This window comes from Taudactylus pleione, unplaced genomic scaffold (genome assembly GCF_031769625.1).
Source record: "Taudactylus pleione unplaced genomic scaffold, aTauple2 ptg000178l, whole genome shotgun sequence".
Lineage (NCBI taxonomy): Eukaryota > Metazoa > Chordata > Amphibia > Anura > Myobatrachidae > Taudactylus > Taudactylus pleione.
Window position 1 is genome coordinate 601,429 of NW_028284580.1, and position 25,814 is coordinate 627,242.

The window sequence follows — 25,814 nt, forward strand, 5'->3', positions numbered from 1 at the left end:
CAATTATCATTTCTGATTAAATTAGCAAACAAATAAGGTGGAGATGTAAACAATACAATTTGTTAGCTGTGCTTTTTACATTTTGCTCTAATTGTGTTTATTTGGAGTAGACTGCACAATGCTGATTTAAAAAAAAATTTTATCGAGCTATGGGCCCGATTCAGACCCGATCGCTAGATGCATTCGCACGCAGCCATCAGCTGCCAAAGTATGCAAATTTCATAATCGCACTGCAAGGCATTAACACTTCCACTATTCGTTGCCGTGCGATCTTGGTGTGTATTTAGATGCCCACCAGCCTGTCTTAAGATGCTCACTTTCTCTTAATAATACATGTCTTCTCCTGGAAGTGTATGCAACCATTGGTAACATTGAGTACCATCGGACCCGTACGCAGCACTTGTGGCTGACCTTACCCTACCGCAAGCACTGCGAGTGCTTCAGTGTGTAATTCAGCCATGTGACGTGTACTATGACGCTCCGTCTTAATTATGCACGCCTGTTGTCCTGTCACTCAGTTTAGTGAGGCATCTGTGTAGAAGGGGCGATCACTTCACGATTGCATGGACTGGTTCGTACACAGTCCCATGATCCCGAGAATGGGTCCCAGTAGATTTTCTGGGATTTCAAACTGGGATCCTGATTCAGTAGCGATCACTAATGCAACTATGTACACTGCAATCGCACTGCTATTACGTACGTACAGAGGAAACCATCGCAGAGTGAGTGACAGGTTGTGAGCATTTGGGGACGGTGACAGGGGAGTGGTCGGAAAAACGCAGGTGTGCCTGTCCGTTTGAATGCCATTGCTTGGGCATACATAAATTAGCCACAGCGATTGCATACGCAGCTTGAGAGCCCAGTGCGTGCGAGGAGACACGCAGTTTCTGCGGCTAGTCAGATTTGGTGTAAATACCGCCCTAGGTCCGGTATTAGAATCCCTAGTAGGACAGTAATGCTGCTCTTAAATTTTAGAAGATAAGGAAAAACAAATAAAATAAACACATAACCCTACTGCCTCCTACTGTGACAGGTCCATTTACTTATCCTTTACATAATTATTCACCTTTGCCGTGTTTGTTGTTTGCTTTTTTTTCCTCACCCTACATTAAATGAAGTGCACAATATATAAGTCATGACCGCTGCTAGCCAGTGACGCATGTCCTATTAGGACTGACGGAGACATCATGCCAGTATTAGCAGGTTTTATAATGGTAAAGTCTTGTGCATGGTTGTGGAAACTTGCCACAAATTAAGGCCATATGGATATATTGACATATTGCTGGATCTCATGTTTGAGGAGGATGTTATTTTTTACTGAAGCCAATAATAGACAAAACCTTAATGCCAATTTATTTTCAGACACAATCAAGCCCTCTTAATGGAATATCTCATCCTTGATGTCTTAACAGTTAAATATGGAAATGTTACTCAAGCAAACTTCTCAGTGATTTCTTCATAAGGTTTACATTAAAAGATTTAGGGGTCTATTTACTAAGCAGTGTTAGGAGACAGAGTGAAAAGTGATAAGAAAGTGATATGGTGCCAGCCAATCAGCTCCCAACTGCCATCGCACAGGCTGTGTTTGAAAAATGACCGTTGGGAACTGATTGGCTGGCACCTTATCACTTTATTATCACTTTTCACTCTGTCTCCTAACACTGCTTAGTAAATAGACCCCTTAAACTACATGTTACTGTATATGCAGTACATCTGTTTTATACAAGGTGCTTGATATTCATAGGATGTGATTGAGTCTTTTATCTACAGCTGGTATCTATTCTACTGTACATGACATTCCAAATTTCATAGATGTTTTATAAGGACCTGTTTAAAAAAAGACATCTTAAAAAATATGAGGAGACTATTGGAGAAATCAGAAAATGAAAGACAGCACAGACCAAGCAAAGTATGTAGCCAGACACACAAACAGTAACTTATGTTTTCTGATTATTGGCCCTCATTCAGAGCCGTACGCTCTGAGCAGAGCGCACGCTCTGAATGAGGGCCGGGCTCCATTTTCATGGAGCGTCCTCCTGGACGCTCGTATAGCTGTGGGTCACCACCCACAGGCTATACGAGCGTGCATTGTGATGGTCGCGATGGTCGAGACCATCGCAACCATCGAATTTGCGAGCCGGAGCCTGCGGTTGAGGTTTTCAACCGCAAGCTCCGGAGTGATTTTGGCTCTATCAGAGCCAAAATCACTCCCACTGACATCACTAGTGATGTCAGTGGGCCGGCTTCTGATGGGAGGCGTTCCCATGGGAACGCCCCCGTCAGGGAGGCACGCCCCCGGCACACCACCAAAGGGGGCGTGCTGTCAATCAACATTGACAGCACGCCCCCTTTGATCGGACACAACGAGCGAAGGACTTTCCTTCGCTCGTCGCGTCTGGCGCATGCGCACGACGGAGCTCCCTCCGTCGTGCGCATGCTCAGTCCATAACATCGACCCACTTGCGAGCGGACAGCCGCTCGCGAGTGGGTCTGAATCAGGCCCATTGTTCCTAAAGAGTGAGACATGTAAATCTTTCCTGCAGGAGAAACATAACAACAGATTGTCCCACATCCTGACTTTCGGCTCCTGGAGAATAACCTACATTATAAGATCGGACAGTACAGTGGGCCTGATTCAGAGATGCTCTCATGGTGTTTTGTATGCAGTGGAACTATTTTTGCTACTGCACATGTCACACTACGCACGCGCAATGATTGGTTAGCAACGACAATCACACACAGGATTTATTTGAAGAGTGAGTGACAGGTAGTCAGCATTTGGGGGAGATAAGGTGGGTTACTAGAAAATTGCAGGTGTGTCGGGATTGTGTTTAGGGCGTGCCCTAGTGAGCCTCTGCAATCCGTAAGTACTGCACAGCTGCACAGAAGCGGCTGTGCAATACTGTCCAAATAAATACAAATGCAGCAGGAGGTGCATTGCATTTGCGACCCGAGTGCAGTATCGGATCACCATCACAACCATCGCGACCGCTGCTTTGGCACAAGCCGAAGCCTACCTCAGCCTGGCCGGTGCCTGGTCACTTGCGAGTCCAGAAAATTTGCATCCACTGACATGTCGCAGACCCTGGCTTCATCCCTCCCAGAAAATGGGGGTGACAAGTCCCCGTTTCCATTAACAGTGGCCAGTCACACCTCCCAAAATGTCGCCGCAAGTCAACCATGCTGCGGCTAAGAGGGGACTGTGAGCAAGATCACAGGATCTGTTCTGCACATGCTCAGAACGGGTCCTGTACATGCGCAGACCCCTAAACATAGGAGATGTATGCTAACCACCGGGCATCCGGTGGCATTACTAGTGGGATGCGGTGGGTGCGGCCAGCACCAGGTGTTACCCTCCAAGGGGGTGACACCAAAAGCCACACACTCATGCCTGTAAAGCCCACTCTGACAGACTGTAGTGCAGGGCAGCACCATGTTCTTAAACCCCACCCCCCTCACGGCAAATTGGTCAATATGGAGGAGGCGGAGCCAATATGGTGTGACTCCATTAGAATCGTGTAATTTGGCCACGCCTCCTCCCGATTGACCAGTTAATCACGGCATTTTGCCATGAGGGGGAGGGGCCTAATTAGATGGTGGTGCCAGCCTGCCAGGTCCTATCCCCATCACATCTGCTGCAAGGTAAATTTGTGTATAATATATATGTGACGTGTGTGTGAGTGTGTGTGAGGTATGTGTGTGTATATCTATTTACATGTGTATGTATATACAGGGCTGGTTTTATATACATGCTGGGTACGCGGCCGAGTAGGGTGCCGCATAGAGGAGGGCGCCCTGACCTGGCCGCGGCCAGCTACATGCAGTAAACTCTGGTGGTTGGCAGTCAGACTGTGACACAGCTGCCTGCACAACGCCATTGTGTTTGGGGCGGGCTGCGGCTCCTTTGCATGAGCGGCTGCTGGGCAACGTGATAGTGAGCTGTGGCAGCCGGTTTGTGAGGACTGAAGAGTCACAGACCTGAGGACTCTGCTGCTCCCTGCATGGATGCATCTGCTAGCCGCAACAACAAGCAGTGCTCCTCGAGTCAGCAGGCCAGACTCCCTGTCCCATTATAATAATTCAAATAAGTAAGGTTTTTTACACAGCATGAATATTTGATTTGAGACCACTAGTTTAGTTAACAGTGTTTGTAGGTATAATATATAAGGAGCACTACTACTGTGGGCATAATGTGTATAAGGGGCACTACTACTGAGGGCATAATGTGTAAGGGGTTCTACTACTGTGGGCATAATGTGTAAGGAGCACTACTACTGTGGGCATAACATGTAAGGGGCAGTACTACTGTGGGCATAATGTGGACGGGGCAGTACTACTGTGTGTCACGACCAGAGCATCTTTACATGCTGGCTCGCGGGCTCTGCCTGTGCGAGCGCTCTGGCGCGGTCCTACCAGTGGGGGTGCTGGTTCCTGGAGATTGGCGCAAGGAGGTCCCAGGGGAACAGGCCATGCTGGTACAGTTAAGACTGGCAGCTTCTCCGTGCTGCAGGCTGCTAGGTGCTGCCATCTTAGTTTTGGGCATTGATCTGAATGGGCCAATCAGGTTGGAGCTCTGCTTGTGGCTCTCAGCAGATTATCTTGCACCTTCCCATGGTACTTAAGGGTGTTCAGCACACTCTGTAGTTGTCAGTGCAACATGTTCTCAGCCTTGCTGTGCTCTCTAGCCTTGGTATATTGCAGTCCCAGCAGTGTCTCGCTTGCTTCCTGTCAGCTTTCCAGGCAGTTCCCAGGAATCCTGCACCTATAAGCTATACCCCATGTCTCACCCTTCATTTGTTACTGACCAGCCGCACGCACTCAGAGCCCACTGCAGTTTACAGACCTCTGATCCTCAGGTATGCAGTCGGGAAGCCAGCGGACCTAAACCCGACAGCCGACCTCCCGACTGTCATATCCCGATAAGGGTCTAAAGACAGGCGTCGATATGCCGACGCCTGTCATTAGACATACGCCGGGGGCCTGACACCCGGTATCCGATCGAAGGGACGCCAGTGTGAGGTTCTGGTTTTGTTGTGGGCCCGGGTGATAATAGGAGCAGACACTGAAGCAGATTTAAAAATAAACGTGGAATTTTAAAGAGTGACTTAACAGACATGAATGTGGTAAAACAGAAAGTCCGGGTATAGCACTAAAGTGCACTTGGGAACTGTAGTGAGGCAATGGGGAAAAGTCCAGGTAGTGATAACAGAAGGCAGTCCAGTACTCCAGGTTTTGTGAGGCTGAAATGAAAGTGCAGGCTGAAGAAATAATGTCCAGAGGAATGCAAGTGGAGCCAAGGTGCAGGGTAATAGCTGACACAGGTACTCAGGCTAAGGGAGAGGTAATAGAGGAGGCCGGAGAATCCAGTGGGCTGGAACAGGCAGGGAGAAGCAGGCTAGGTAATTATCCCAACAGACAGGTGAACAAGCACAGGAACTCTCTCTCAGCTCTCGCTGAGAAACACGTTGCACTGGCAATGAAAGGAAGCTCTGCACTCCCTTAAATACCCAGTGCCACACTGTGACAGGCTAGAGAGAGCATGTGACACACCAGGATAGGGCAACTAGGTCACATGTCCGGAGGCAAGATGGCGGCACCCATGCCAGAACGGAACGGAAACACCACCAGGCCTAACCAGACCAGAGTGACAGTATGCCCGCACAGGACTACGCGCAGCCAATGCACCACGCCAGACACCAGCACCACCGCCAGACACTCCTCGCCATAGCATCCTCACAGGTATCACCTGCCGGCCGGCATGCCGAGAAACCCTGGTCGTGACAGCCAGGCGCCGAGAGCGGAGAGCCACGGGGAGGTGGAGGTTTAGGTTTAGGGTTCCAGGCAGGGACTTAGGGTTAGGCACCCCCCTGGGAGGTTATGTTTAGGATAGGGGAAGGGGGGATTAGGTTTAGGCAATTAGAGGGGGGATTAGGGTTAGGCACGGGGGGGAAAGGTTAGGGTTAGGCACCCCTAAGGGAGGGTTAGGGTTAGGAGGTAGAAATAGGTTAGTATATACTTACCTTTGACGATCGGGATTTCCTCCTCTGCCGGGATGACGCTGTCGGGAATCCTACCGCCGGGCATGGGTCCGGCGGTAAATCGTACCGATTCCGATCCTCAGCATACCTCTATTGGGATTTCTTCTCTGTCAGTTCATTACCCAACACCTGCTTCTCTGCTTCACAACTATTGGATTTGTTTTATTATCAGACACTTGTTTCACAGTTTCACAGCAATTGGACTTTTATTCTCTGCCAGACATTTATCCTCAGTTCACCCATGGACTTTTGTTACAGTATTTATATATTTGTTTTATTCCATGGATCTAAATACTCTCATTAAACCAGCTGCTTCTCAGTTTAACAAGACCGTTCCTGCCTTGACTCCTGATTCCATCCCGGGTCCAAAAACCCCCCAGGTCCTGACACTGTAGTCATAATGTGGACGGGACACTACTACTGTGGGCATAATGTGTAAGCGGCACTGCTACTATGTGCATAACGTGTAAGGGGCACTACTACTGTAGGCATAATGTGTACGGGGCAGTACTACTGTGGGCATAATGTGTATGATGCAGTACTGCTGTGGGCATAATGTGTAAGGAACAGTACTAATGTGAGCATAATGTGTTAGCAGCACTGCTACTGTGGGCATAATGTGTAAGGAACAGTACTAATGTGAGCATAATGTGTTAGCAGCACTGCTACTGTGGGCATAATGTGTAAGCGGCACGCTCCGGGGACAGTGGCAGGAGGGGAGTTTGACTGGGGCGGTACACCTGTCAAACCGTAACCTAGGTGTACTAAGGCGAGCTCAGGGAGGACAGAAACCTCCCGTGGAGCAGAAGGGAAAAAGCAACTATGCTACTGTGGCCATAATGTGTAAGCGGCATTACTACTGTGGGCACAATGTATAAGCGGCATTACTACTGTGGGCATAATGTGTAAGTGGCTCTACAACTGGGCTTTTCCCATGAGACCACGCTCCCTTAATTAGCATGCTAGACGGCAGCAAAATATATATTTGCATACCAAAAAAATTGGGCTCGGGCCAGCCCTGTGTATATATTTGTGTGTGTGTGGTAGTTTGTGAGTCAAACCCCCTTCCCCCCCATAAAAAATCCTGAGTTTTCCCCTATATATGATTTTTATTAAATTTTTTTAATTTTGGTGTTTGTGGAGAGGGGGGGTGTGACACCATGAGTTACAGCACCGGGTAACACCAACCCTAATGACACCTTTGAACTGAACCCCATGGGCTCCATATTCATGGCAAATAGTGCTGTAAGGTGATTCAGCACACAGGCTGACCAGAAGGGTGTTTTCAGAGATGACTCCATCAAATCTTATGAAGATATCCATGCTGTATCTTGTGTACAATGATAACACCATAATAGAGAGTCTCAAAACAGTATACTAGTGTCAAAACAGTATACAATTCCTGCCTGACACAATAGATCCCCCTGGAGGATAAATATTGTTTTGGTGGAGTTTTGTGAAACAGGAAAATATCGCTATAATGGGATTTTGTACAGTACAACAAAATCTAATTACTATTTGGTAATAATTGTATCAGCTTGATATAGAAAGAGAGAGGATATCTGTTGCACTTGAAAAAATATATAACCCTATATGTTATCAAGAAATTCCCCTATTTGTAACCAGTCTCTATCAGTATACCTTGGGGTGCTAACACAGATCTTTAGAGAGTGGATATAATTAGCAGAAAGAAAAAGTTGGTCCGTTTCAGGGTGCACTGAAGTTAAAATTTAAACTTTTAGTAAATTAACTTACAAATTACATATCATATTGGAGCAAAAGCAAGGCGAAATATGGTTAAGAAATATATAGTAAAGCATTGTGTATACAGTATAAGAAATGTGATTTAAACGAAAAGGAAATATATAAATTTAAACAATCGAGTGTCTGTTTGATTGTCTCCTTTTACATCAAGAGATTATTATGTGTTGACAAGTATAATATTATTCCACTAGGGTATGAATATCCAATATAAAATGTGCACAAAATTCTGTATCACAAATATATCAGAATTAATAACTGATTTCACTTTCTACTAATAATTGTATCAGTCAAGGTTTTAATGCTAATTGAGACTGCACTGTTGGATCCTTATCAAGAATAGATTAACAGTCACTGTCGGCTAGAAACTTGAAGGTCATCTTTTTGTACTGATATTTATCACCATGATATCTTTTGTACAGATATTTATTTATTAACACAATACTACCACCTTCAGGGGCGGATTGGGATGGAAAACCAGCCCGGGAAATTTTTGGAAGCAGCCCTGGGGGCGGGGTATGTTGAGAGGGCGGGGTCTGTTGAGGGGATGGGATTCTCTCTCCTTATAGGGCCTGATCCTGAGTTGGATGCAGTTGCGGCAAATACTAACTCCTTGCATGGTGCACAGCCATGTGTGTGAATGTGCAAGGATTGAGTATACCTACTTTTAGCATCTACAGATGCTGTTATACATCTTGGTGCGTCTTTAGACGCTATCATCAGTCCCACCAATCACAGTATGAGCGATTCAGCATCTCTTTACGAAAGCACTTTCAGCAACACGTTGTTATCCCCAATAACACGCCCATACTCTGCTACATTTGTGTCTGATTAGCCAACTTCCTCACTGACAGCAGCACATCACCGCCACACTGACAGCAGCACATCACCGCCTCACTGACAGCAGCACATCACCGCCTCACTGACAGCAGCACATCACCGCCTCACTGACAGCAGCACATCACCGCCACACTGACAGCAGCACATCACCGCCTCACTGACAGCAGCACATCACCGCCTCACTGACAGCAGCACATCACCGCCTCTCTGACAGCAGCACATCACCGCATCACTGACAGCAGCACATCACCTCCACACTGACAGCAGCACATCACCTCCTCACTGACAGCAGGACATCACCGCCTCACTGACAGCAGCACATCATCGCCTCACTGACAGCAGCACATCACCACCACACTGACAGCAGCACATCACCGCCTCACTGACAGCAGCACATCACCTCCTCACTGGCAGCAGCACATCACCGCCTCACTAACAGCAGCACATCACCGCCCAGGGGCTGGCTGGCAACTTTTAGCCTGGGGGACAAATGCATGCAGGCGCACCTGGCAGAGGAGTAGCGTGTAGCCAGGGTGCCCGAAGAACGTGCGTGCTACGGCGCCCCCCCTCAAGTGTTCCAGGGAGGAGGCAGGTCCATATGGGATTAATGTAAAGTAAAAATAAAGATTAGGGACAGCCCCGTCGTGGTGCCCATATGCAGTGCCCCCCTGTGCCCTAGGAGAGGACCCCCTTATGCAGGCCTCCAGTAGTGCCCCCAGTAGTGATCCCTCCTATGCAGTGACCCTTATACAGTGCCCCCAGTAGTGGTCCCCCCTGTGCAGTGCCCCATGTGCCCCCAGTAGTAAGCCCCTTATATAGTGCCCCCAGTAGTGGTACCCCCTATGCAGTGCTCCTTATATAGTGCCCCCAGTAGCAGTCCACACCCCATGCAGTGCCCCCAATAGTGGTAACCCTTATGCAGTGCCCCTTAAATAGTGGCCCCAGTTGTAGTCTCCCCCCTATGCAGTACCCCCAGTATTGCCCTTTTTATAGAGCCCCCAGCAGTGGTCCCTCAATGCAGTCCCCTCCCCCCTATGTAGTGCCCCTAGTAGTAGTCCCCTCCCTGTATGCAGTGCCCCTAGTAGTTGTCCCCTCCCCTTGTAGTGCCCATAGTAGTAGTAGTCCCCCCTTGTAGTCCACCAGTAGTAGTCCCCCCTTGTAGTAGTAGTCCCCCCCTTGTAGTGCCCCCAGTAGTAGTCCCCCCCTTGAACTGCCCCCAGTTATAATCCCCAGTAGTGGTCCCCCCTTGTAGTGCCCCCAGTAGTGATCTCCCCCTTGTAGTACCCCCAGTAGTAGTCCCTCCCTCTTGTAGTGCCCCCAAAAGTGGTTCCCCCTTTGTAGTGCCCCCAGTAGTAGTCCCTCCCTCTTGTAGTGCCCCCAGTAGTGGTTCCCCCTTTGTAGTGCCCCCCAGTAGTCCTCCCCCTTGTAGTGCCCCCAGTAGTAGTAGTCCCCCCCTTGTATTGCCCCATTAGTAGTAGTCCCTCCCTTGCAGTGCCTCCAGTAGTGGTCTCCCCTTGTAGTGCCAGCCTCCCCCCTCCCCAGTAGACACACGTAGTAAAAAAAAAAACACTTACCTGAATCCCCGCTCCCGCCGTCGCCATCCGCTCCTCTGTCTGTCCTTCCCGGGCCGAGCCGCTCTGCATTATGGGAGAGATGTCATATGTCGTTATGACGCCTCTCCCATTGCCCACTGTGGGAGCTGGAAGATGGAGTGGCTCCTGCAGTGGGCGCAGCAGCAGCTAATGAGAGTCTGACAGACTCTCATTGGCTGCTGATCAAAACAAACACACAACTGCCGGCGCCGGCGGCTGTGGTTTGTCACTTGTGTAGCGCTGACCGAACTCCGTCCGGTCAGCGCTACACACGTGGTGAAGTCTGTGCCACAGTGACACAGACTGCCCGTGGCCCGCATGACACTGCGGCCCGGGGGGCACATGGCACCCTGCCCCACGGCCCAGCCCGCCACTGTCACCGCCTCACTGACAGCAGCACATCACCACCTCATTGACAGCAGCACATCACCGCCACAGCAGCACATGACAGCAGCACATCACCTCCTCACTGACAGCAGCACATCACCTCCTCACTGACAGCAGCACATCACCGCCACACTGACAGCAGCACATCACCGCAACACTGACAGCAGCACTTCATAAAAGATAAACATATGCAGTGTTGCTTTTCCAGTGTCTTGGATTAATTATAATCTGTCATGACACATTGTGTTAGTCTCCTGTGAAGTCCTTTGTGACATCCTAGAGTCCCACCCATCCACCTGCTCTATAAATATACATAGATAATATGTATATGTGCATATAAATGTGTGTGTGTGTGTATATATACATATATATATATATATATATATATATATATAGCCAAAACGAACAGGCAGCGGCACTCCCCGACTTAGATAATTTTAAATAGAATTTATTTCATGCCAAATAGCCAAATGTTTCAGGACCATGCAAGACCCTTTTCTCGAGGCTGGCAATATAACATACGTATGTTACATTGCCAGCCTTGAGAAAAGGGTCTTGCATGGCCATGAAACGTCAGCTCTTTGGCATGAAATAAATTCTATATAAAATTATCTAAGTCAGGGAGTGCCGCTGCCTGTTTGTTTTGGCTGTTGGAATTTTCCAGATGGCACCCTGGCATATAGAATCCATCTACATTGAGTGCCAGTTCTAATTTGGACTGATATATATATATATATATATTATATAATATACACGTGTGTGTATATATATATATATACAGTCAGGTCCATAAATATTGGGACATTGACAGAATTTTCATATGTTGGCCTCTATTCATCACCACAATGGTTTTGAAATGAAACAAACACGATGTGCTTTAACTGCAGACTTTCAGATTTAATTTGAGGGTAATTACATCCAAATCGGGTGAACGGTGTAGGAATTACAATGGTTTCTATATGTGCCTCCCACTTTTTAAGGGGCCAAAAGTAATGGGACTATCAACTCAAAAGCTATTTCATGGACAGGTGTGGGCTATTCCCTCGTTATTTCATTATCAATTAAGCAGGTAAAAGGTCTGGAGTTGATTCTAGGTGTGACATTTGCATTTGGAATCAGTTGCTGTCGACTCTCAATTGAGATCCAAAGAGCTGTCACTATCAGTGAAGCAAGCCATCATTAGGCTGAAAAATCAAAACAAACCCATCAGAGAGATAGCAAAAACATTAGGTGTTGCCAAATCAACTGTTTGGAACATTCTTAAAAAGAAAGAACGCACCGGAGAGCTCAGCAACACCAAAGAACCGGAAGACCACAGAAAACAACTGTGGTGGATGACAGAAGAATTATTTCCCTGGTGAAGAAAAACCCCTTCACAACAGTTGGCCAAATCAAGAACACTCTCCAGGAGGTAGGTGTATATGTGTCAAAGTCAACAATCAAGAGAAGACTTCACAAGAGTTAATATAGAGGGTTCACCACAAGATGCAAACCATTGGTGAGCCACAAAAACAGGAAGACCAGATTAGAGTTTGCCAAACAACATCTAAAAAAGCCATTACAGTTCTGGAACAACATCCTATGGACAGATGAGACAAAGATCAACTTGTACCAGAGTGATGGGAAGAGAAGAGTATGTAGAAGGAAAGGAACTGCTCATGATCCAAAACATACCACCTCATCAGTGAAGCATGATGGTGGTAGTGTCATGGCGTGGGCATGTATGGCTGCCAATGGAACTGGTTGTCTTGTATTTATTGATAATGTGACTGCTGACAAAAGCAGCAGAATTAATTCTGAAGTGTTTCAGGCAATATTATTTGCTCATATTCAGTCAAATGCTTCAGAACTCATTGGACGGTGCTTCACAGTGCAGATGGACAATGACCCGAAGCATACTGCAAAAGCAACCAAAGAGTTTTTTAAGGCTAAAAAGTGGAATGTTATGCAATGGCCAAGTCAATCCCCTGACCTGAATCTGATTGAGCATGCATTTCACTTGATGAAGACAAAACTGAAGGGAAAAAGCCCCAAGAACAAGCAGGAACTGTAGACATTTGCAGTAGAGGCCTGGCAGAGCATCACCAGGGATGAAACCCAGCGTCTGGTGATGTCTATGCATTCCAGACTTCAGGCTGTAATTGCCTGAAAAGGATTTGCAACACAGTATTGAAAAGTGAAAGTTAGATTTAGAATTGTTTAGTTTGTCCCATTACTTTTGGCCCCTTAAAAAGTGGGAGGCACATATAGAAACCGTTGTAATTCCTACACCGTTCACCTGATTTGGATGTAATTACCCTCAAATTAAATCTGAAATTCTGCAGTTAAATCACATCTTGTTTGTTTCATTTCAAAGCCATTGTGGTGGTGAATAGAAGCCAAAATATGAAAATTCTGTCAATGTCCCGATATTTATGGACCTGACTGTATATATATCTATAGCCATATCTATATGTATATAGCTATAGTCATGTATATATAGCTATATATATATATATATATATATACAATCATACATGTATATATATATTTTTACACTTACATATATACACATATATACATTGTGTAGTGTGTATCGTGTATATATATATATATATATATACATACATACAAGACAGGCAGATATATTATAAAGGCAGCGCAATGGTTTGCACTTTACCTGCTCAGCCACACTAGTCTGGCCGCGCCCGCTAGTTCTTGTTCCTGGATGGGGATGATCCTGGCAGCAGCTGCTGCTTGCCTGATGGAGCTGGAGAAGGACCTGAAGGCGGAGCCGTCAGTGGTGACTTACTAGCTACGCAACAGCTTATGGGAGGAGCTGCTTCTGCAGCTCCCCCGTCTGCCTTTCTGGTAACGCTGTGGCTGTCCTGTCAGCTAATGCTACGCGATCGGAGCTCTCTCAGCTCCGATCGCGGCAGGCGGTCCGGCGGAGGGGTGATAGACGGCCACTCAGGGGACAACGGGGCCGGCCCAGCGGGAACCGGCCCAGTGTCCCTGTGGCCCAATCCGCCCCTGACCGCCTTTATTTGAAGACTTTTTGTTGATGGAATCATTACTACTGAAGTCCAAACACTGCATTTATCCTTAGACTATTCAGGAACTTTATAGATTTGTCAAGACATTCCCAATCCAAGTCACCACTCAGGCTATTAGATTAGAAAATGTAAACTCATTATAAGGACTATCGCCTGGGTGTTAATTCTGTGGATCAAGTATCTCCATGAGAATCTGAGCATCAGAACATTCACTCTCATGTTCATAGTCAAATGTGACCTACTAAAGCTGGCAATACACCAGACCAACTTTCCTCCAACCATCCAACTAGTTGGTTGTTTGGAATGAAAATCCAGTAATGCATGGGAGCAAATGACAGTCAGCAATTTGCTCCCAAACACTAGAAAACACGAAAGAGGTAATTCAGGCAAATTGTGATTTAATCAACAGTTTTCATCTGTTTTCCAGTGTTTGGGAGCAAATGGCTGATTGTCATTTGCTCCTATGCGTTACCTGATTTTCATTCCAACCAACCAACTAGTGGGTTGGTTGGTTGGTTGGTTGGTTGGTTGGTTGGTTAGAGGAAATTTGGTCTGGTGTATGGCCAGCTTAAGAGAGAGTAGCTCAATCATACTAAAGTTAGCTTCTCCTGCTCTGCAACCATCCAAATTGCTAGAAACTATTTTAATAAGAAATAAATTCCAGCCTTATATCTGCACTTGATTTGAACTGTAGCATTCATCTACTGGTACTGTTTAACCGAAAATCCCATTTAAGCCACAAAAGAGGCATAAATTAACTGATAATAAATAACAGTAGCAAGTCCCTTTCTCATATGTGAGTAATCCAGCATGGTTACTGATATTATATGTAACAGTTTCCAGTTTATGTTACTAGGTTACACCAAACCCCCTAAGGCAGAGCTTCTCAAACATTTTTGAATCACGGAGCCGAGAGTATCAGTCTTGTTTTCACCGCACCCCTAAACCTAACATTTGTTATTGAGAAATTCAGAAATATGTAGTAAAGTAGTAAAGTGAAGTAAATTGTGCTTACATATCTGTATTTAGGCTCAGTTATGTGGTGGTGGACAGGTTTGAGCTTCTGTTTGTCCACATATTTACATTACATTGACCATAAATAATTTGATTTTGTGCTAAACCACCAACCTGAGGAACCCCTGCAAGTGTCCCAAGTAGAGATGAGCAGTTCGAATTCTGTGGAATCCGAACCGCTCCGAACATAGGGGATCTGAGTCCACCCGAACCCTGTTTGGGTGTTCCCAGCCTGACTCGGATCCCCGTTCGGGGCCGAACGGCGGCCGCCTGATGTCGGATTCTCACTAGAGAATCCAACATCAGGGCTCCTCGAGTGTAGGGCAGACCGCTGTGATAGCGGTCTGCCCTACACAGAACAAACACACAGCCGCCAGCAGAGCGGACGGCGGCTGGAGCGGGGATACAGGTAAGTTTTTTTTTATGCGTGTATGGGGGCCTGCTAATGGAGGGGCCTACTACTGGGGGGGGCTACTACTGGGGGGCATACTACAGGGGGCCTGCTAATGGAGGGGCCTACTACTGGGGGGGGCATACTACAGGAGGGCCTGCTACTGGGGGGCCTACTACTGGGGGGGCGTACTACAGGGGGCCTGCAACTGGGGGGCCTACTACTGGGGGGGCATATTACAGGGGGGGCATACTACAGAGGGCCTGCTACTGGGGGGCCTACTACTGGGGGGCATACTACAAGGGGCCTGCTACTGGGGGCCTGCTACTGGGGGGCATACCACAGGGGGCCTGCTACTGGGGGGGGCCTACTACTGGGGGGGCATACTACAGGGGGCCTGCTACTGGGAGGCCTACTAAAGGGGGGCATACTACAAGGGGCCTGCTACTGGGGGGGCATACTACTGGGGGCCTTCTAAAGGGGGGCATACTACTGGGGGGGCCTGCTACTGGGGGGCATACTACTGGGGAGGATACCACTGGGGGGCATACTACTACTGGGGCACTGCATAGGGGGCCCTACTACTAAGGGGACTGCATAGAGGGCACCACTACTGGGGGCATTGTGTAAGGGACACCACTGCTGGGGGCACTGTGTAAGGGACACTATTGCTGTGGGCATTGTATAAGTGGCACTACTACTGTGGGCATTGTATAAGGGGCATTACTACTGTGGGCTTTGTGTATAAGGGTCACTACTGTGGGCATTGTGTAAAAGGTTCACTACTGTGGGCATTGTGTAAAAGGGGCACTACTGTGGGCATTGTGTAAAAGGGTCACTACTGTGTGTCATAACATAAATAAGAGACACTACTTTATGGTGTAATATGAATCAGGGGCACTATGTGCGGTGTAATGTGAATAAGATTGTGCACTGTGACTCCTAGGGCCGTAGCCCACTTTGTAAACAAGTACTGTGACTCTGCTGGCCGTACCCCACTGGGTGGGTGCACTACTTTTCATTTCTGCTATTGCTGTGTGGCAATGTTTCATAGATGTGCTTTATACTGTGGTGTCTGTGCCGCTGCGCCGCTGCTTTGTCGCTTAGTAACCAGTCAGCTCACTGCAACCTTTGGCCAATAATGTTGAAAACAATATTATAAGCTGTGATATGGTCTAAATTGACTGAAAATTAATGTTATTGAGGTTAATAATACTCTAGGAAGAAAAAAAAGACCAATTTATGTGATTTTAGCTTTTTTTGTAAATTTTTGTAAAAAAATCCAAATCCAAATCCAAAGCCAGTCACCGCAGTTTGGCAAATCTAAATCCAAAGCCAGACGACGAATTAGAACCAAATCCAAATCCGGCAAAAATGTTCTGGCGCACATCCCTAGTCCCAAGGCACCCCAGGGTGCCACGGTGCACAGTTTGGGAACCACTGCCCTAAGGTAATGCAGTAAAATGCATACATTGCAATGCCGAAAAACATGCATTCCCATGGTTTTTTTTAAATTAGTTTTATAACAGTACTGTCTGCAGTTTTTTCTTAACAAGGATTCAGGACCTCATTCAGAGTCGATCGAAGCGGCCGCACGGTCGTACGGGAAAAGGGGCCGGATATTCAAATGATTCCTTCGCAAGTTGCGTCCCTAAGTTCAGATCGGTAACTGGCCGACCAAGGGGAGGAAGCGGTCGGAATTAAAAAAAATACGCCCCCTTCTCGTACGCATTGCACGTCATCTCCGGGCATATAAGGATTAATCGAGACCATCGGGAACCATCGGAACTGGTCGTAGAGCTTAAGGTTGACCATACCCTCTCTTAAACTCTACGATCATGTCAGTGCAAAAACCTCCCATGTCACATGTGCCATGACGCTACTTTGTTAATTATGCACTCCCATAAACCGTATGCACTCCCATAAAACGCCGTTCGCATAATTAGGCACACCTGCATTCGGATCTCCACTCCCCCGTTTTCAAGCACCTTCCCCTGTTACCACCCACAAACGCCTCATTCTGTCACTCAAACTACCGACCTGGCTGTGTTCAAGGAGAGAGAAATTTCTGATCGTAGCGGCTAGTTTGCGCACGCGCATTGCGAACTTTACTCATGCGCAGTATAGCGAACATCGGTGGCATACGACCGTGCTGCCGCAACGACCGACTCTGAATGAGGTCCTCAGTTCTGTGTATCGCAGAGCACTAGGACTAAATCGGCTGAGACACTGGAAACAGAATGGAAGACTAGTGCATTACATACACTTTTATTTATGTTAGTAACATAAAAATTCTATTCGTAATGCCCATAGAAAATGCTTTTTGTTGGATTTCTGCTTTGTAGTTGTGCCACAGCCTGCAGCTATGATAATACAGAGCTGTAGGGAGTCATGCTATGGGGCATTATTATACTGTAAACACCCTTGTGTGAAAGTCATGTGCAAAATAAAATAAGGCCACCAATAGGTAACGCTATCATCATTGTTCACCAAAAAGAAAACCCAGCAACATAGCACTAAAACAATTAAATATAAATCATAAAAAATTCTACTTTATTAAAGTACTATATTTAATAAGCATCCATATAATACATGTGCATATAGATTTCCACATAGGAAATAATGATGGGTAAATTGCTATATTAAGTATAGATAATATAAGCCATCCTATGATACGATATGATATGATATATGATATGATATGATATTATATGGCGCTTCTATTAACAGTGGTAAATAAAATAAACAGTGAAACCTAAATGAGTATGAACTATGAAGGTGAGTATTTGAAAAATATATGAATCGACATGTATTTTTAAAGTGCTGAAATGATTAAGAATATGTGAGCAATATCCAAATGTATGTAACCACCAGTTAAATAGTAGTAAAATATTTGAATGAAAATGTTTATATAATTGTTACAAAAACAAAAACAGAATTGTTCATCTTATAATGTATTCCAGCTCTCAGGTAGCTGACATAGCACATCAGCTCACAAATGGTTGTATTACCCATCGACCTGCGCAGTTAAGCTTTATAAGATTCTACTCTTTCCATGTCCTAAGCGCCATTCATAAGAAAAAGTAAGAAAGAATAGTAAGAAAACAAGAGATGCTGAGCCTGATTCTGAGACGCACACAATTCTGCATCGCTGAGCCTGATTCTGAGACGCACACAATTCTGCATCTTGTGATTACAGCCAGCTGTCTGCATACGCAACTTAGCGAATGCCCTAGTGTTTTTGTATCTTACGCATCTTAGGGCCGTATTCAATTTAAGGCGAAAAGTCAGTTTCAGCGTATATTTGGCGAAAACTTTTCGCCGATGACATCATTTTCGCCTGTTTGACTGTTACCCCGTATTCAATTTGAAAGATTTTCTGCCTAGGCGGAAAGTCAGTGCAATGTAATAGGCGTAAAAGTTTTGCCTATGAATGGGAGGCGGAAAAAAGTGCAGAATTGGGGTTTGGGGGTGCAACTTTGCGGGAACCCCTGTGCAGCCTTCAGACAGTCCCCCAAAGGTAAATTGTCAAAAAAATTTAAAAATTACTTAAGGACACCCCAAAAAATTACTTTGAAAAAGGGGGCAAAAAAAAATGTTGGGGTACAAACTTAAAAACTAGCAAACTTGACTCTGGGGGGTCCCCAAGTATGCCCCAAGTGTTTTTTTTTTATTGCAGGTGCTTGCGGCAGGTGGATTTTTCACGATTTTTCAACTTCACTTTAGCAACTTTTAAATATGCTGACCCCCATTTTGAAATACCCCAAATTTGCTGGGATAACTTATTTTCTGGGAAAAAACCTCCAAAATACTATTCTGCACCACGTATAGAAAAACGCTATTTAGCAGCTATTGAGCCCGTTTAAAAACACCAAATACCTTCAGCAAGCCAAATCGGGGGGTACCATAGGGAACCCCCTTGCCAGAGCATCTTTTGGGGTCTAAGGCTGATTTCCCCAAAACTGACACTTTCCGCCTGTTCAAGTTTCGCCGGGTCCCGTTTTCATGTACTTTCAAATTGAATACGGGGTAAAGTGGGCACGAGCGCAATACTTTTCCGCCTACAAAACAGGCGAAGTAGGCAAAAAGTCCGGGCCGCGAAAAAGTATCGCAGCTCGGCTCAAATTGAATACGGACCTTAGTCGGTTCTTGCTGATAACTGAATGGGTATTACTAGGTGCAACACATAGAGGGTGTCATGTGCGAATAGACAGAATTGTAACCTATTCTGAATTGAACATAAGCAGACCTTCTGCACCAAGCATGAGGTAAGTGTAAGTTCCTAGTGATGACGGATGCTCTCGTGGCCGGAGGACTGGGGGATAGTTGTTTGCATATGATTTCCAATTGCAGAAAGCAGCCAGAAATGCCATTGCTGGTCCAGACCCTAACACTGCATCTCATTGGTGTTCATCAGCTGTAGATGGATAATGATAGGCGTTGGGATTTCGACGTCTATCATTAGTCCCATGCCGGGACTTGACAGTCGGGAAGCCGGCAGTCGGCATTTCGACCGCCGGCTTCCTGACTACATACCTGTGTGATGTGTAGACTCGCTATAATGTTTTTTCTTAATTGTCTAACAGTAAACATGGAATGATAATGCACAGCTAGCATTCAGCAGATTTCAGTGTTCATGCTATTGAAGCTAACCTCTGATCCAAACAAAGCATCTCACATCAGAGTCCTGTTCATACCTTTTGTAGTACAAAATGCTGGTTATCCAGCCCATATTTCTTTAAAATGGTCTGCAAAGCCTCTCTGATGGTCTTCGTGGGCTTTGCCACAATGCGTAAGCTTTTATTTAGTGGTTCAATCTGTAAACTGAGAACACACCAAAGAGTAAACGTAAATGATTTGTTTTTCAAACCTTTTTTTATATATACATTTTTTAAAGCAGGGCTCGACAAATCCCGGGGGCCAGATTTTGCTGCCTGGCGACCAGTATTTACAGGGAGGGAAGAAGCAGATCTATCAGCCCCAGCAGAGATTATTGTGGTGGGCATTTCATACACAGAGTGCCAGTGATCGCTGGCGTTGTGTTGTCGTTGTAGTCTCCCCGACCAATTATTTTTTTTTTGGGTGTAGGGAGGGTGGGCTTGGGGTGGTCTGGCTCCTACACTTTTGCCCTGGCTCCTAGATTTTAGAAAAAATTGTCAAGCCCTGTTTTAAAGCATTTAATAAAATAATAGATGTCTTGTGAATAGGGCAGTGTTCATCTAACTGGCAAGAAGTGGACTTGTGTATTGATACATTATAGAAAAACACCTCCAAATAATGGAGTATTGTTAACCCCTGTGACTGTGAAAAGTTGTTTGCGGATTTACACATTCTTCAATTACCCAAGTACATGTATTTTATCCTGTACAACACCTGTGAGCACAAGTGTTTGTTGAGGGTTGGAGTTAGAGAGAATTGAGTCTGTAAATAAGATACCGCGAGTGAGTCACTCGGGCTTATTGAACTTTAATATTCCATGTGCTGCCTGTCCTCCCCCTTCATATTCCAGAGTGATGCATGATTGAGTAGTTACATCCCGTAAATACCTATTAGCTAAAGAGTAGGAGAGACTTAGGAAGTTATGTGAGATATAGTAGTTGCCAACATTTTAAAACATTTTTATGGACATTAACTGCTGAGCCCCGGCACTCAGCATCACTATACCAATGCCCCATGGTCAAAGTGGAATTTAGAAGCAGCAGTGTAGAAGTAGCTAATGCAAGGTACTGTCTCTGCAGGAGTGGGACCACTGCAATCCCCATCAGGCAGTGCTTACAGGATGTAATTATAATGGACTTTTTTTACATTTAAAATAAACTTTTCCAACAAATAATTGACTTATAAATCCTAAAGAGTAAGAAACAATGTAAGAATTGCTTCAAATCTGTAAACAAATCAGAAAGTCTGCTGGTCGGCCGGTTAATGTTGAAAAGTTGGGAAATTTCCAGGAACACATCATTAACACAACTGACTCTTCCTGAGATGCCAACTATGATTTCAGCATAGTAGTATATTGGAAACAATAGTGAGCCAATAAGGGGCACAATATTATACCAGCACTCCTCCCTTGCCCGTCAGATGTCCTGTCCAATAGATCAACTGAACACTATATGCATAGCTGCTCTGACTCAGAATCATGATGTGTCAATCAGATCAGGTACATAGTGTAGGGACCTGTAATATGGCGAGGATATAGGTCTATTGGACAGTTAAAAAGCATCTAAATTTTAAATTAAAACGATTACATTCATTTGGTTGCATACCACCACTTCTAGATATCCACTTTAGCCACTGGGCACTAGTTTATTAATGTTTAGCATTAGCCTTACCTGCTCTTAATCTACCTATTCTTGTAACCCAAATGACAAGCAATGGAGGACCGGAGTGCTTGAGTTGCAGAGTGGAAAGCAGTGGCATGAAATGACAGGCCACCTACCACCCCATCTCAATGGATGTGGTATAAAAGATTGACAGTGTCTAGATAGACAGTCAGCATGTCAACACTAGATGGTCGACAAGCAACAGGTCAACAGGGTCAACAGGGTCGACAAGCAACAGGTCGACAGTTAAAATGCCGACGTTAAATAAGGTAGAGAGGGTCAATGGTCGAAACACAAATGGTTGACATTTTTTTTGTTACTTTAACCCTAATCCTCACTACAGCCCTCCGCCTAGTGCCTAATCCTAACCCTCCCCCCAGTGCCTAACCCTAGCTGTCCCCTTCCGCAGCCTGACCGTAACCATCTGCCAAGTGCCTAATCCTAAACCTAACCCTATTCCTAAAAATCATGAAAAACCATGTGTCAACCTTTTCTGTGTTGACCATTTGTGTATCAACGTTTTGACCCTTCCAGCCTTAGTCCATGTTGACCTTTAACTGTTGACCATTTGACCGTCTCGACCTATTGCCTGTCGATCAACTGGTGTCAGCCTATTGACTGTCTAACTAGACATTGTAGATATTCCATCAAGATACCATCACAATACCCTTGCAGTCCATCAAAGGAAATACGATTTAAAGTCAGAGTGTAATAACTATCAGCTTTGGGATTGAAAATCACTAAAATTGTGAAATAACATGATAGGAGGTTGCCTGACATCTGACATTAAGCTCAGGTGCAACATCATCTGCAAATCAAGTCTACTATGTAGTGGCATAATTAATTTCATGAGCTGTCCTCAGCAGAATAGAAAAAGTCCCAGATGTCTGCCATTCAGGTAAAGTAAGCAGGCTGACTGCTTTTACATCCAATGTGAAAATAGTCTATAACTAATAAAATGTACAGAAGCGAAATTATATTTAGTGCAAGAAACTCAACTTACTGAAAACTGATCCTGTTCTCCAGCATCACCTCTTGGTCTGTAAGAACCATACACTCCTGATCCAGAGCCAGTGCCTTCCGCTGGAAGAAAAGTCAAGCACAGATCATTATGGATGTTCATGTGAACGATAATTTATATAATAACTGTTCTGCTGTATGGGTCTTGGCACAATCTTTTCAAAACATACAGGTATCTACATAAATGTAAGTGTAATAACTACTATTTTTGTAAATATACCTCTGTCTTCCCTATTCATGAATACACTGATTAAACAATTGTTTAGAAACATAAGATACATATAGATACATATATTATGACAAAATGGTAAGGTTATACACGGGAGATATATTTGTCCCAAGTTTCTGGCCTATATCTATTAAAACCCCAAGAAAATATCTGTGATTGCAAAACAGACTTGATAGATGTTTGGGCTTTAGTAAAAGCTGGTTATGGGTTCCTGGGGTTATGGATGGAAAATGAGGACGGACACCATCCATTAGGCCCATTTTGGGTCTGAGAACAGGCTAATTAATACTTGCACCTGTAAGAGGCTGATATAGGTGTGTCAGGGTTTTTGCTCACTACCTAGGGAACAGGCAGCAGGCTTGTTAAGAGACATTGGGGGGAATTAAATTCAATGCGATGATGAATAGCCCCGGGAGGGAGCTCCAGAAGCTATTAAATTCACTGCGCTGTTTGGGTGGGCTAAAGGATTTCTTCTTGCACCCAACTGGGGATGCGAGATAAAATCCGACAAAAGTGACGGGCGCACAGCTGTTTTCCTGCTTAGCGTGTTGTTTTCCTGCTTAGCACGGTGCTAACAGGCACTCGGCCAGCACTTTAGTCGGAGAATGCCGGTTCTCGAGACTAAACATCCAGGTTAAGTCGGGAGAACTGGAATTCTCTGACTTAACCAATTCCTGACCATGTAAACAGCGTGGTGTATAGAATAGCTGCGGGAGCTCCCTTCCGTGGCTATTCATCTTCGCAATGAATTGAATTCCCCCCATTGGAGCAGATGGATTAAACTCTGGAAAGTGATAAGGTGGAGAGTGATAAATGACCAGCCACTCAGCTCCTAACTATCATGTTACAGGCTGTATTTGACAAATTACATTTAGGACCTGATTGGTTGGTCGTTTATCACTCTCCACTTTATCACTTTCCAGAGCTTAATACATCATTGTGATTTACTGACCGTGAGTACTGTGCATATTAGAGATGGAACCTGTGTGTTTAAGAGCCCAGACGGGTTAGGATTCTATTTTATGTTTTTCTTTTACTGCACAATAAACTAGCTTCGGCTAATTTCACAGAAACCCTTTACTGGTGTGCTGTTTCCTGGCTGCTGTGTGCTTAGAAGTGCCCATCTACCCCAGGAGAGGACAGCTCTACCTTGATCCCCTCACACCATAAAGGTGATCATTCCTGAATAGCAATGCAAAATACACGCTACAGGGGTATACAGGGGTGGATTGGAAGCTTAAAGTGGCCCTGGAAAAAATTCTGAGAGTGGCCTCGTTGAGATATAAACTATAGGCACCCCAACACAAACGTAAGTGGGGCTAGCAAACAGCCACCTTGACAGCCATACAATACAGAGAGCATCTTTGTGCCTGCCATACAGCACAAAAAGCATCCCAATCACGGGCTAGCTATAGAAGGTGCAGAGAGTGTGGCCGCCTCTGGGGTCCGACCCTCTCCCTGTACCAAGTTACACTGCCATCTCCTGAGACCTGGCTTTTCTATTCTCACCAGAGTGCTGCTGCAGGGCATCTGGGCCCAGAGCTGATCTGAGCTACAGCCATCTCTAGCTGCTGCCTGCATGCATTGTGATGTCACAATGCAGGTCACAGCCCTATATAAAGGATGCCGAGCTACAGGCAGCCATTTTGTGGGGACATTTTGTCCTACATTGATACTCTCTGAGTAGTTCCTGCTTTATGTAGGCTACTTTGGATAACAACTACTGATATGAACTTTGGATTGTATCATCCAATAAGATCCTGAACAGCAACATCTTCAGGAAAAGAATCTGAATAACATCTCCAGGTAAGGACTTTATAACAAATTGTGGCCTGTCACCCTTACCCCTTCAGGCACCTCCTTCCATTTTCTCACAGTTTTTAATTTAGAAATAATGGATAATGCAAATTATTTATCTGACATTACATTGCATGTATTAAGATGGATACACACTTGTCCAATCCTCTGAGGGTCCAACTCCAGACCAAACTGTGTAGACACAATCCTACTGGAGACCTGGATGCAGATTCAACACCCAATATATGCCTACGCACCTGTCCAATTTTGCAGCAGATCTCAGACAGTAGGTGCAGAGAATGGGGCTGCTATGGGGCGCAAGCCGCCTCTGAATGTTGCTGAAGGGCATACCATGTTATATAGTAAACATTTAGGATAGGGAGACTAAGTATTTTAAAATTATATATATTTTCTATATGCTAATCACCATTCATTTAATCCTATATGTCAGCTAATTAGGCAAATATATATATATATTAGGGGTGTGCACCGGCCACTTTTCGTGTTTTGTGTTTTGGTTTTGGATCTGGATCTTTCTTCGTGTTTTGGATCTGGATTGGTTTTGCCAAAACCACCCTTCCGTGTTTTGGGTTCTGGGTTTTGTGTTTTGGATCTGTATTTTTTTTTAAAAAAGCATAAAAACAGCTAAAATCACAGAATTTGTAGGTTTTTCTGCTCCTATGCTATTATTAACCTCAATAACCTTAATTTCCACTCATTTCCAGTCTATTCTGAACACCTCACACCTCACAATAGTGTTTTTATGTCCAAAACGTTGCACCGAGGTAGCTGGATGACTATGCTAAGCGACACGAGTGGGCGGCACAAACACGTGACCCATCTAGGCGTGAAACTGCAGTGGCAGACAGGATGGCAGTTTGAAAAACTAGGCCCCAAACTGTACATAATGCAAAGAAAAAAAAGAGGTGCAAGATGGAATTGTCCTTGGGCCCTCCCACCCACCCTTATGTTGTATAAACAGGACATGCACACTTTAACAAACCAATCATTTCAGCGCCAGGGTCTGCCACACAACTGTGGCTGAAATGATTGGTTCGTTTGGGCCCCCACAAAACAAGCTGGCAATTAATGTGTCCCTGCACAAACTGGCTCTATGGAGGCAAGATGTCATCCTCATCCTCCTCATCCACCGATTCCTCACCCTCTTCAGTGTGTACATCCTCATCCTCACAAAGTATTAACTCGTCCCCACTTGAATCCACCACCACAGGTCCCTCTGTACCTTCTGGAGGCTGGTCTCCCTGGAAGAGCTGATAATTCATTTTGATGAACATCATCTTCTCCACATTCTGTGGAAGCAACCTCCTACGCCTTTCGCTGACAAGGTTCCCGGCTGCACTAAACACTCTTTCGGAGTACACACTGGAGG

General features: G+C 45.4%; 1 protein-coding gene across 1 annotated transcript in view; it reads right to left on the bottom strand.

Moving 5' to 3' along the window:
- RGS14 (regulator of G protein signaling 14) overlaps positions 1 to 25,814 on the bottom strand; it is a 100,757-nt gene that overhangs the window by 4,439 nt on the left and 70,504 nt on the right. The window contains exons 11-12 of the mRNA XM_088475818.1: positions 22,382 to 22,461; positions 19,756 to 19,882 (exon numbers count right to left, since the gene is read on the bottom strand). Of these exons, the coding sequence (XP_088331944.1) occupies positions 19,756 to 19,882; positions 22,382 to 22,461 (207 nt within the window). The remainder of the gene's footprint in view (positions 1 to 19,755; positions 19,883 to 22,381; positions 22,462 to 25,814) is intronic.